This window comes from Geotrypetes seraphini, chromosome 13, assembly GCF_902459505.1.
Source record: "Geotrypetes seraphini chromosome 13, aGeoSer1.1, whole genome shotgun sequence".
Lineage (NCBI taxonomy): Eukaryota > Metazoa > Chordata > Amphibia > Gymnophiona > Dermophiidae > Geotrypetes > Geotrypetes seraphini.
Window position 1 is genome coordinate 70,306,483 of NC_047096.1, and position 13,645 is coordinate 70,320,127.

General features: G+C 46.2%; 1 protein-coding gene across 3 annotated transcripts in view; it reads right to left on the reverse strand.

The window, feature by feature from the left end:
- Positions 1-13,645, reverse strand: part of TLK2 (tousled like kinase 2) — a 148,469-nt gene that overhangs the window by 113,275 nt on the left and 21,549 nt on the right. For all 3 annotated transcript variants that reach the window (XM_033919041.1, XM_033919040.1, XM_033919042.1), the window contains one exon: positions 7,255-7,324. In XM_033919041.1, the coding sequence (XP_033774932.1) occupies positions 7,255-7,324 (70 nt within the window). The remainder of the gene's footprint in view (positions 1-7,254; positions 7,325-13,645) is intronic.

Genomic DNA, 13,645 nt, shown 5'->3' on the forward strand with positions numbered 1-13,645 from the left:
AACACCAACCCCCTCTGCGATGTCACCTGTGCGGCCACTCCCCTTGAAGTTCAGTAGGTAGCAAAGCCAGGAGTATCTAATACAAACAGGAAACACAAGAAAAAGAGAGGGGGTGCGGGGACTCTCCGATACAAATCAATGCTGCTCATGATAACCAAATACATAATCAAAAACCGCCAATAAAAGGCTAAGTTAGGATAATAAGAAATTGAAACATTTCACACCTGCAAACCTGAGGAACCAGCCTAAAGAGCAGAAGGGGCCCCATAAGCTTAAATAAAAAGACAAGCTGGGAAATGTTAGCGACGCTGGTCAAAGAGAGAAAGCCAACTTACCAGTTACTGGCAGGCAACCTGCGAATTGGACAAAACAGATGGGCGGGAATTCAGGCTCCAGAGGATATCTATAAGAAGGAAGATTAGCAGAGGTAAGAAACCTAATCTTTCATTCTTGTACAATCCCTCTGGAGCCTGAACTATCAAGATGTATCAAAGCAGTCCCAAATCTCAGGGGGGGGGGCCCAATGAGCCCGCCACCAGAACAGAAGGGCCAAAGGCTGCAACACTCATTGCTGCCACATCAAGCTAGTAAAACCCAGAAAAATAATATGAAGGGAAACCCACGTGGCTGCCCAACAAATCTCCTCAGGCGAGACCACATGAGAGTCAGCCCATGAGGAAGTCCTTCTTCCGGGAGAGTGAGCCCTCATGCCAAGGGAAGGCTGCTTCCCTGCCGCTACATGGGCCGCAGAAATGCCCGCATGCAACCAACGCAAGAAGGTAGCCTCGGAAGAAGGCCGACTCCGGTGTGCGGGACCCGCCAGAACAAACAGGTGGTCCGACAGACGGAAGTCGTTAGTAGCCTCAAGGCATCACAAAAGGAGATGCCGCACCTCCAGAGACCGCAAAACACGGGTCTTAGACTTGGGACCTGATAGGACAAAAGTGGGTAGCCGAACTACCTGGGAGACATGGACTGCTGACCCCACGTGCAGAAGAAAATAAGACACTGTCCTCAAAATAACTGCAGACTCCGTAATGCGGAAAAAAAGGATCCCTGCATGACATAGCGTGAAGCTCCGACAGACCCTGAGCAGAAGCGACCATAATGAGGAAATCAGTCTTAACGGCAACATCTCTCAGAGAAATCCCTGCCAGGGGTTCAAAGATCAGACGAGCCAGTGAGTGGAGAACCAGACTCAGATCCCTTGGAGAATCCGGCAGTCGCAAGGGAGGCTGCAGCCTCCCCACTACCCCGCCCCCCCCCGTAAGAAGCCTACAACATCATGGGAGACACCCGAGAACCTCCGAGAGAAGAGGGGCCCAAACACAAAAGTCCCGCAATGGAGACCTGGAAGAAGAAACTGCCAGACCCTTCCTGAGGCCAGCCCACAGGAAGGCCAGAACAGGTGCCACTGATAGGGCCAGGGGATCCATGTGAACTGCTGCACACCAGGCCGAAAAGCACCTCTAGGCCTTCGCGGAGGCTGACCGCATCGAATTCCTTTTGCCATGAAGAAACGTGGCAATGACAGCAGAAAAGAAGCCCCTAGCACTCAAGGCTGCTTGTAAAGCCCCAGGTCGCAAGACCAAGCTGTCCGGAACTGGAAGGGCTATCGGGCCTTGTGTACCAAGGACAGCTGAGCAAGTTCGGGGCCACTAGGAACACCGTATATGCATGAGATGCCATCAGACTCAGAACGCGCCCTATCATAGGCCACGGTGAAAATAATACAGAAGCTCCCCATCAGTCCATGGTTGAACCAGAGCGCCGAGCCCTGCTCTATTGACCTCCCGTCGGCGGCTGAAGAACCGGTCCGCCTTCCGGTTCCCCGAGGACGCTATTAGATCGAAGGTGGGGTGACCCTTCCGAAGAAACATGGCTTCAAACGCGAGCCCGGACAGGGACCATTCTCCTGGGTCCAAAATCTGACAACTGAGGAAGTCTACCGGCAAATCATCCACTATCATCCAGGAGTGGAGTACAAGGCCAGCAGACGCTTCTCCACCTAGGCAACGAGCATCCGAGCCCCTGGGCACAGCAGGGGACTCCTCATGCCCCTCTGACAAGAAGACATAGGCAATCACTGGCACAATGTCCAAGAATACGCAGAGAATCCCGTGAAATTGTAGCAGGCCAGATAGACCATACACATCTACAGCCGATTGAATAACCATCTGCTCTCCAACGCAGTCCACCATCAGCTCCCCAACCGTAGAGACTCGCGTCCGTCGCCAGAGGCACTCAGACCAAGACGCGCAGAGGGAGCCCTCTGTACAGAGAAACCAGGATCAACCACAACACCTCACAGCTGCGAGTCGTTGCCAAACATGGCAACTTCACCCCAGCACATCCTGCTGAGGATTCCACCAGGACAGAAGAGACAACTGAAGAGAACGGATGTGAGCCCTTGTCCACAGATCACAACTATGGTCGCCACCAATAGACCAAAAACCTGCAGATACTGCCGAAGCTTTATCGTCCCGGAGTCCGTCAGAAACACTTGGATCCTGCCCACATGGAACCAGACCCCCATGTACTCCAAGTACTGCGGCAGCTCAAAGCGACACATCATGAGATGGATCACCCAGCCGAGACTGTCCAGCAGTCACCACTTGGCGAACCAAAGAGGGAGCTCTGATTAGCCAGCCATCGAGGCACTGATGGACTTGCACCCCCAGCAAGCGCAGATGGACAGCCACCACCACCATGACTGTGGTGAATGATCTGGACGCTGCAACCTGGAAGTGCCTCCCGAGAACATGTAACCTCAGGAACCTCCGATGATCTGGAAAAACCAAAACAAAAAAAAATCGAGATGTGGAGATATACTTTTGAGAAATCCAAGGAAGCCAAAAACTCCCCGGGTGCCACAGCTACCACCACTGAATGCACCGTTTCCAGCCAGAAACGTGGAACTCAAGACGGTGTTCACTGCCTTCAGGTCCATAATTGGTCAGCAATCCTCAGAGTACTTTCATTGTCATGATGAAGGAAAGGGCGTATCCCCCGGTGCCCCAGTTTCCCTTTGGGACAGGCTCTATAGCTGCCTGATCCAGCAACCTGTGCGCCATGGCTTGCACCTGGCTGGCCCTGTCCGGAATTCCCACAGGAGGGGACAAGAATAATTCCGGCAGAGGCCGGACAAACTGTAGTTAGAGACCATTCCTGAGCACAACGAGGACTAACAGAGCCGAGAATACCATTTACCAATCCAGAAGGCAGGCCGAAAGCCGCACCCCCAAATTAGGGGGAGGGGGCCCCACCAGAGACCTGGCGGCATATTATTCTCTAGGAAGGGGCAGAAGGCCGAGAGTAGAAAAACTGTGGATGTGCTGCACCTCCAAAGCCAGGATTGGAGGGAGCTCTGAAATGCTGTCCCGCTGCCGGAGGACCGGTGAACTCCAAAGGGACAAAAATCCGGCCGTCCCACACCCCTGGTCAAATGAGGTCTAGAGCCCGGGAGCACCTCAGGCTACAGACCTGAACACTGGCCATAGGTCATCTAAACCTTGGCCAAAAAGGAGCGAACATGTAAAAGGAACCGGCTCACTGAGCCTTTAGCTGAAGTAGCACCCAACCACTGGTGAATCCAAGTCATTCGCCGAGTGGAGCCTGAAGAAGCTCCGAGCTTAGTTCAAGATGCTACAGAGTGCTTCGGGCAAAAAAATTCAGACATTCCCAGGCCACACAGAAGTGGCTGCCGCAGCTCGCCCTCCTGCTGTAGCGGAAACAGAACGACGCTGGAGATCAAAATGTAATCGTCAGCCTGAACATCCTGCAGGACAATCCCTCCATCTGAGGAAAAGGAGGTATGCTTAGTGACCTGAGCCACAGCTGAAACCACCGTCAGCAGGACCAGTCTCTAGTTGAAGTCCGATGCCATGGGATACAACTTCGCCAAGTCCAAGGATAAGGAACCATGGACTCCCAAACTTCTAACAGCACTTCTGCAAAAACCGCAGTGCAACAAGGAGGCAGACAGCGGAGACATAGAACTCTGAACTGTACATACTATCGGAACCACATGGTCTAAAACCAGGTTCCGTGTTCACAGTAGTCAAAAAATAAAGACGGGCAGGCGGCTAGTCATGAAGAGCCAGCACTCCACCCGGCGATCCGTAAGGCCTCTGAACCCATTTGTCTGGGTAACACCCAGATCCGCTAAGTTAGCCACCTCTGCTGATTCCACCGAAGAAACAAGCGAGAGCAACGGCACATACACCGAAGCAGAAGCAAGGACAGGGACAAGACACCTGCTTTCTGGTACCCCAGTAAAGGAACAAATCGTCATGCTGGCATCCAAAAGTGGAACAGACTGTTGTACTGGAATCTGAGTGGGAGAAACAGGCAAAGCCCGTTTTACTCCTGGTTTTTTTTGTTTGTTTGTTTTTGGATTTTTTTTACAGTTAGATACCTCAGAGCCCCAAAATCTGGTGAAAAACGGGCACCAGCAGCCGGAATCGCTCTGTGCGTCTCAGATCTCACAGGAATAGTAGACTGCGGGGACTTTTTCCCAAAATTGCGCTTGCATTTTGCAAAAATGCCATCCGCGCCCAATTAGGCGCCCCGGATGCAGTAATCATGATCCCAGTGGAATGAAAGGGCATTAGGGCCTCTCAGGAGGAGGGGAGCGCGGGATCTATCAAGATACTAATTCATTCTTTAATCATAGCAAAACTCGACTACTGCAACGCACTTCTCCTTAACATTACACAGAAAGAAAAAAGGAGACTTCAACTGATACAAAACACTGCTATTAAATTTATATACAATGCTAGGAAATATGACCATGTTTCACCATTGTTAATAGACGCCCATTGGCTTCCAATTGGTCATAGAATCACCTTTAAAATAATACTGCTTATCTTTAAAACTCTAGCCTTTAATGAACCTCAATTTATATCTAGATTATTAATACCACACAGTACTCAACGCCCACTCCGTTCATCTGGTCAAAATCTCCTTACAGTCCCCTCTCTGAAAATTATTGGAACAAGATCTGACATATTCTCTGTGATGGGGACCTCAATGGTGGAATGCCCTGCCACAATATATTAGAAACGAAAAAGACGTCACGATATTCAAAAAACTTTTAAAATCTTATCTATTTAAAGATGCTTTTAATATTTAAATTTTTAGTGAGATTTTAAAATTATGCTGTGGTTTAACTACCCCTTACCCTCCTGTTTTTTCCATTCTTTCTACCATAAATTGAAAATTGTAACTTTTATTCTTTCCCTCCCGACCCATGTTTGTATTTTATGAAAGTATATTGTTAAAATATTTGTTTCTTTTTATTATACTCTATTTTGATTTTGTACATCGCTTAGTAATTCTAATAAGCGATTCATCAAATCTTTTGTAATCCGCCTTGAACTGCAAGGTATAGGCGGAATAGAAATCCGTAATGTAATGTAATGTAATATTAATAAACTTGAAACTTGATCTGCTCACGTCTCGCCCCCCCCCCAAGTGGCCCACAGCGCACAGGATAAACGGCCGCTAATACAGCCGCCATCCGCCACATCTAAGGCATGAATCCATGCCATCCTGGCCTGAGGTGGCCATCTGTGAAGTTTGGAGCGAAAATGAAGCTTCTAAGACCAAAAAATATACTTTTAAAAATGTTTAAGAAAATCCAAGATGGCCGCCGCAGGTGCCAATTTTGCATTAAAAACACCCAGGAAAAACACAGGAAAACGCTAAAAATGGCAATTTTAGGATTTTACAGGTGGGAGGACCAGGGTATGCAGGAAACCCCCCCCCCCAAACCCCGATTTGAGCAACCCCCCAAATCGGCAAACTCTGTGACTCACAGACACCACAGACGTGTTGCAATGCATTTCAATGGCAGCCAGCAATACACAGTACAGGCATAGGGAGATCATTACTTCAGGAGCTGATTAAACTGGATATTTCAGATCTTCTGGCCGCCTCAACTTCCCTGTCACCTCAGATCACGACCACCAGGACCCCTCAGGGAAATCAGGGAAGACACGTGGCACGGTTCCGATCCCGGCATACCTCCTCTGAACCCCTTTGCGGACGAACCAGGGGAGAGATGGCTCCCGAACCTGGAGACCCGATTCAATCTGCAGGCTGTCCAGAGGGCTTACTGCAGTTACAGGCTTACAGAGCACCGTCCAGAAGCAGACAAACATTAAAATGTCTGCGAACTCCCACTGAAGGATCACTCGCACAGAGTTGATTCGCAGCACAAAGGCAAACCCGCGGTACCAAATAAAATACTAGGAATTGAGAAATAAAATCACGAGCAGAAGACTAGAAGTTATCAGCAAGGCTGCAGAATCAAAACTGAACTTTAAGGGGAGTGGCCACACAGGTGACATCGCAGAGGGGGTTGGTGCTATTTTTAAGTTCTGCAGCCAAAGCTGGAATGGATGCATTACCCCGATAGTTCAAGCTCCAGAGGGATTGTACAAGAATTTCTTGGTTAGTGAAGCATTTCTTCTATAACCATATAAAGAATTTATAAGGCTTTTCCTATAATTTACTTTGATGTATATGCTAGGTATTTGCCAACTGCTTTTCATCAACTACTACCGTATTGCTTGAAAGATGCAAAAATCTAAATTTCCAAAAGTAAAAGGGGCCAGTAGTATTTGGCTCATGAATTATGGGCCATAATCATATGTATCCAGAGAGAAAAGATGACAAAAATGCTGCAATTATTTGGTCCTTCAAATATTTCATGAATGACTAAAACTGGTGATATTTTTGCAAACTTCAGTCCAATGCACTGCTGGCTGCGCAGGCTTTGGGACAATTTCTGCAGCCGGGCATCCTTCAGGAACTGGAGGCAATGTGAGAACTGGAGAAAGGACTTAAAGGCTTCATGAGTGGGGTTACTCTGTTAGAGGAGCAGCATTTTTGGGGGAGGGGAAGGGAAGAGTTCTGTGGAGCAGGAGTATGTTTGATTTATTTTGTTTTGGTTTTAACTTTTTATGTTTTTTGGTTGGGAAAACTTTTGAGGATTGTCCTTTCAAAGAGATGGAGTTCATTCTCTGTTTTATTGCTATTTTAATTTTGCAACTGTAAACCACTGTTTACTCTAGTAGTCTGGTGGTCTATTAAGCCTAATAAAACTATAAACTGTAATGTTCCTCTACTGTAATTGAAAGGTAAAGGAACAGATGACTTCTAAATGGTACCATAGTTCCCATACACGGGCTAAAATAGTAGGGCAGCTGTTGAAAAGAAAAAGCTGGGATGCTTTGGACAAGATGTTACCTTGGCTGGTCTCGTACGGCTCTGCTTTCCTCTTCCTGTTTCTCTGGTCATTCTGCTTCTTCTCAGGTGTCTGTTAAGAAGAATTCCTATCAGACTTAGAAGACATCAAACACCTGTTACCATCTATCTAAAAAAGGCCCCAACATTTTGGCCCCAACTCTATAAACAGTGTCTAAAACACATGCACCAGCAACATTTTTCTACATTGGTCTAAGCCAGTGTTCTTCAACCACCGGTCTGTGGACTGGTGCCGGTCCGCAGAAATTTCCTGCCTGTCCACAGGGACGGCACGTGCATCAGGCCCCAGACAGTGCTCTTCAGCCACCGGTACATGGTGCAATCAACGCGGCGTTATCTTCAGGCTCTTCCTCAGTGCTGCAGTGCACAAAGCCATGGGCAGAGGCTCCTACGTGCGTCCTGCGTCTGATGTCGCAATGTTAGAGGGAAGGCTTCCAGATGAGGCGTGAGATTCGCAAGGAGCCTCTGCCCATGGCTTTGTGTACTGAAGCACTGAGGAAGAGGGAGCCAGCCCGAAGATAACACCGAGGGGCAGGCCAGAAGTCAAGGCACAGCATGGAGGGAGGAAGACAACAACGATAGGGGGAATGATTTTATTTTTTAATTTAGTGATTGAATTTGTTGTCTGTTCAGGAAGAAATGCATTTGTTTCTTTCTTTTCCTCTGGGGTTGTACTGCCTGCAGAGTCTTACATCTTAGGGTTTGTTTGTATATATTAGTACTTTTAGTTTTTGGTCCTGTATTTGCATGGGGTTTTCTGTGTTCTGGTAGGAATGAATATTAAGAAGCATACAGTGTGCTTTGTGTAGTTTAATTTTGTAGTTAACCATTATGTGTTGTTAATACAATTATATTGTGTGTATGTATATATGAAAAATGAATAGAAAAAATGGTGTTACAATTAGTACTATTATGAGGGTGGAGACTGAGTGGAGATGGGCGGGGTCTGACCTATGACTTAGCCCAGTGTTCTTCAACTGTCAGTCTCCATCGCCTCACTTCTTTATGTTAACCAAGCTAAGCTCCCAATTTAGAAGACCTGGTATATAAACCTAAGGATTGGAATGGCACAGCACATGTTAGATATCATTTATAGAATCGTGCCTAGCGGCACCTACATTAAACTTAGGTGCTGGCAGGCATCAAAACCTTAGGCGCCTCCTATTTATGCCATGGATTTCTTGACTTAAATACTGGAGCCTAAGTTCAATTTAGGTACTTACAAGCAAAATACGCTCATGATCTAGGCGCCTAGCTGAAAGTGATAGGTGCCTACCAAGTTAGGCACCCAGAAAACAAAATTTAATTTAAGCCAATTATTGAGCCAATTAAGCACAGTTACTTACCGTAACAGGTGTTATCCAGGGACAGCAGGCAGATATTCTCATGAATGGGTGATGTCACTGATGGAGCCCCGGTACGGACCACTTTAAAAGTGCATCGCCACTTTAAGTCTTTAGAAAGTTCGTGATAGCCCGAACCGCGCATGCGCGAGTGCATTCCCGCTTGACGTAGGGCACGCGGTCCCTCAGTTAAAATAAGCCAACTAAGAAGCCAACCCAGGGAGGTGGTTGGGATGTAAAAATATCTGCCTGATGTCCCTGGATAACACCTGTTATGGTAAGTAACTGTGCTTTATCCCAGGACAAGCAGGCAGCATATTCTCACAAATGGGTGATCTCCAAGCTAACAGAGATGGGATGGTGGGAAGCTTGGCCTAAGAAAATAAATTTTATAATACAGATTGGCCGAAGTGCCCATCCCATCTGGAGAAAGATTCCAGACAATAGTGAGAAGTGAATGTATGAACTGAGGACTAAGTGGCAGTTTTACAGATTTTCTCAAAGGGTGCAGATCTAAGGAAAGCCACAGAAGCTGCCATAGTTCTAACTTTGTGGGCTGTGACACAACTCTCCAGTGCCAGTCCAGTCTGAGCACAGCAGAACGAAATGCAGGCAGCCAGCCAGTTGGAAATCGTTCTCTTGGATACAGGATGCCCCCAACTTGTTCAGATCAAAAGAGATGAAAAGTTGGGGATATGTTCATTGTGGCTTTGTCCGGTCAATGTAGTAGGCCAAAGCCCGCTTACAGTCCAAAGTATGCAAAGCAGTTTCTCCAGCATGAGAATGAGGTTTAGGAAAAAACACTGGTACAACAATTGACTGATTGAGATTAAATTCAGTAACAACTTTTGGAAGAAACTTTGGATGTGTACGTAGAACCACCTTGTCATGATGAAAAACTGTGAAAGGTGGATCTGCTACTAATGCTTGTAACTCCCTGACCCTCCTGGCATAGGTGAGAGCAATAAGAAAGACCACTTTCCAGGTAACAAACTTGAGATGAGCTGTGACCATTGGTTCAAATGATGGCTTCATCAAACTGGAAAGGACCACATTAAGGTCCCAGATGACAAGTGGAGGCTTGAGAGGTGGTTTAACATTGAAAAGCTCCTTCATGAATCTGGAAACCAAAAGGATGAGCAGTGAGAGATTTTCCCTCGACTGGCATGTAAAAAGCAGTAATAGCACTGAGATGGACTCTGATAGATGTAGACTTGAGACCAGAGTCAGACAGATGAAGAAGATAATCCAACACCAATTCCACTGCCAAGGATGTTGGATCGTGATGATGAAGAAGACACAAGGAAGAAAATCTAGTTCACTTTTGTTGGTAACGTTGCTGAGTGGCTGGTTTCCTGGATGCATCCAGAATTTGATGAACAGGCTGAGAAAGACGCAAGACAGATGAATTCAGCCCGAGAGAAACCAAGCTGTCAGGTGTAGAGATTGCAGGTTGGGATGTAGAAGCGATTCCTGATTCTGAGTGAGCAGAGTAGGAAATACTGGAAGAGGTATGGGTTCCCTGGAGCTGAGCTGAAGGAGAAGGGTGAACCAATGTTGTCTGGGCCACCGTGGAGCAATGAGAATCATGGTGGCTGCTTCCCTCTTGACTTTGAATAAGGTTCACAACCATGAGAGGAAGTGGAGGGAATGCATATAGAAACAGACCCATCCAATCCAGGAGAAAGGCATCTGCTGCCAGACGGAAAGGAGAGTAAGGTCTGGAACAAAACTGGGGCAGCTTGTGATTGTGAGGAGCCGCAAACAAGTGCCCCATTGAGCAAAGATGGACTGGAAAGTTGTAGAGTCGAGTGTCCATTCGTGAGGTTGAAGAATTCTGCTGAGGTTGTCTGCTAGGGAATTCTTCTCCCCTTCAATGTAGATCGTCTTCAAGAACAGATAGCGAGCTGTTGCCCAAGTCCAGATTTTTTGGGCTTCCTGACACAACAGGAGAGAGCCCGTGCCTCCTTGCTTGTTTATGTGGTACATTGCTACTAATATGAAGACTGTTGTCTGAAAGGGCGAATAGGTAGAGACTTTTTCTTGTTTTTAACCAAAGTATCCCACCTGGTTTTGTGAGCTAACTTTTGGGTGATTGTATCTAAGGAAGCTCCAAAGAGTTCATCGCCCAAACAAGGAGCATTAGCAAGACAATCTTGATGAAGCTCCGAGACTCTGAGCCAAGCTAGGCGTCACATTGCCACAGACAGTCAATTTAAAGGGCTTCCAATCAGAGATCATTCCTCCGTCCATCTTTAAAAAAATTTTTTCCTGTTTCGGTCCTTTTATACATTCTCTTATCCTAAATAGCCTTAACTCTGTTCGTTACCATTGTCATGGAAAACTGCCACAATTTTTCCAATAATAAAGGATTATAAATCTAGCCTTGAGGATGCCTCAAATTATCGCCCCATTGCTAATATTCCGTTTTTAGCTAAACTAACAGAAAGAATAGTATTTGATCAATTATCAGACTTTGTCAAATCAACTAATGCTTTACATCCAAATCAGACAGGGTTTAGGAAAAACCATTCTACAGAGTACTCGCTGATCGGTCTGACCATAAATATACTTTATCACCTACACCACCATAACTCTGTCATCCTCTTTCCCTTAGATTTGTCAGCAGCATTTGACACTACTGATCATGCCTTACTTCTTGATAGACTAAAATCCACAGGCATCTGTGACCAAATATTTGATTGATTCAGCTCTTTTCTTTCTAATCAATCATCCAGTTACCTTTAATGACACAGTTTCTTATACTCTTAATTATGGCATTCCTCAAGGATCCATCCTATCTCCATTATTGTTCAATATTTTTCTGTAACCTCTTCTAAGTCTATGTCAGTCTATAGGCTTCACAACCTTTACATACACGGATGATATTCAGCTTTCGCACCCTCTAAATCCAGAAAACAAAGAGGAAATACTTGAGATGATTAAACACTGGCTTAATTCCAACATATTAGCTCTAAACATACAGAAAACAAATGCTTTACTTTTTCCATGGAAAAAGAGAATAAGTTTGAGTGCTCCTTTCACCCTTGATAACATTCATCTGGATTTAGTAACATCTTTATGTTTAAATCTGTTTTATTGAATTTTCAAATAACCATCAAAACATACAATCACACAATATAGTTTGAACACAAGATGAAAAGAATAAACCCACCCCCCACCCACCCTGGGAACAGCTACTTCAAAGACCAAACAAGCTGAGCAAGCCAATTCAATAATCTACTTCTAGCAGTACGTGTCATAGTAGAACAAAAAGGCAACCAACAACGAATAAATAATGTGCCCTGTTTTGAGTCCTGGGCAGAAATAGCCTGTCGCTCATACCCCGCCAACTGGATCATTTGGGTCCGCCAATGGGACACTGTGGGAGTAAGTGGCGTCAACCATCATTAAAGAATAGTTTTAAGTCCCATAAAGATAGCTTTTTGAACAAAGGCAGCAGCGCCTGGCCGAACAGGAACCAAGGAAAGTTTCAGAGTGAAAAGAAAAGTGTCCGTGGGTATCCAAGTGCAGTTCCACAAAGATTTGATCGGGAAGCAGAGACGCCTCCAGTAGGCCTGTATGCTTGGACATAACCAAAACATATGTCCCAGAGAAGTTCTGGGAGCAGCATATTTAGGGTAACTGTCTGTAGAGTTAATATGTGCTTTGTAGGCTCTAGCAGGCGTAAAGTAGGCTCGAACCAGGAATTTATAATACTGTTCCTGCTTCCCTGCCGCAGCCAATAGTTTAGTCCCCAACTAGAAACTCCACTTCAGCATGGTAGCAGGAATGTACAGCTGTAGATCCTGAGTCTATTTTGTCGCAAGGTCTCATAGTCCAGATCACCAGCCAGTTCCTGCAAAAAGCAGTGATGGAAACGTAACGGAGTGGGCACCTGTGCGGTCAAACAAAGGGACTCTGACAATTTTTCCTGAATCTCTTCAGTCAGGGCCAAGTTGGGTAGAGAATGAATATAATGTTGTAGCTAACTATAGGAGAACCAATCCCCAGCCGCAAAGCGAGAGGAGTCTTGTAACATCTGAAAGGATTGCATCGTGCCATCAGACTGTAAGACTTGTGAGAAGTAAAACAACCCCTTCCCAGACCACAGAGAGGGCGCTCCAGGACCCATGCAAGGAATAAAGTCCCCATTTGCCTGTGATAGGCAGACACGGCGTCACATCAAACCGAATATTCAATTGCGAACAGAGTTATTTCCAAATTTTCCGCATAGGGAATAAAAACATGGCCCATATGACTGGGGGCATATAGGCAAACTCCGAGTATGTAATAAGTAACTAAAGTGAAAGGGGGCATAGGCAAGGCACTCTACCCCTGTGGCTGAAAAATGAGAACCAATCATTCACATGCCCGCAGAACCAATCATTCACATGTCTAAGTTGACAAGCTATATTTAGTCTTCCCAAGTGTAATAACCCGAGGCCCCCCTGGTCAGTAGGGAGTGTGAGGGTATGTATAGGAATCCTAGAGCACTGACCTCCCACAAGAATAAAAGTAAGGACTGATGAAGTAACCGAAGGTGACAACGCTGTAGGAGCAGAGGCAAGGTTTGAAGTAGGTAAAGCCACTGGGGTATCACCATCATATTGTACAAAGCAATTCTGCCGAGAAGGATCAGGGGATAAGAGAGCCAGGCTCGCAGCCGTTGTCCTATTTTTGCGAGCAAGGGAAGTATATTAAGGGAGTAAAGGGCCGTCAAATCCTGAGGTATGAGGACGCCTAGATAACGCAAAGACGAGGAGGCCCAATCTAAAGGAAAGGGTCCCGACCAAGTATCTTGAACCTCCACTTGTAAGGGAAGGACCATAGACTTCTGCCTGTTCAATGTCAGACCAGAGAAAAGATGGAACTCGTCTAAAAGCTCTAGAGCCCTAGGCAGGGATCTCTGTGGCTGGGCCAAGGCAAGTAAAAGGTCATCAGCAAAAGCCAATACTCTCAATTGAGAAGAGCCCTCCGGCAGCCCAACCAATTCATCATCTCTCTGGATAGTACGGAGAAGAGGCTCT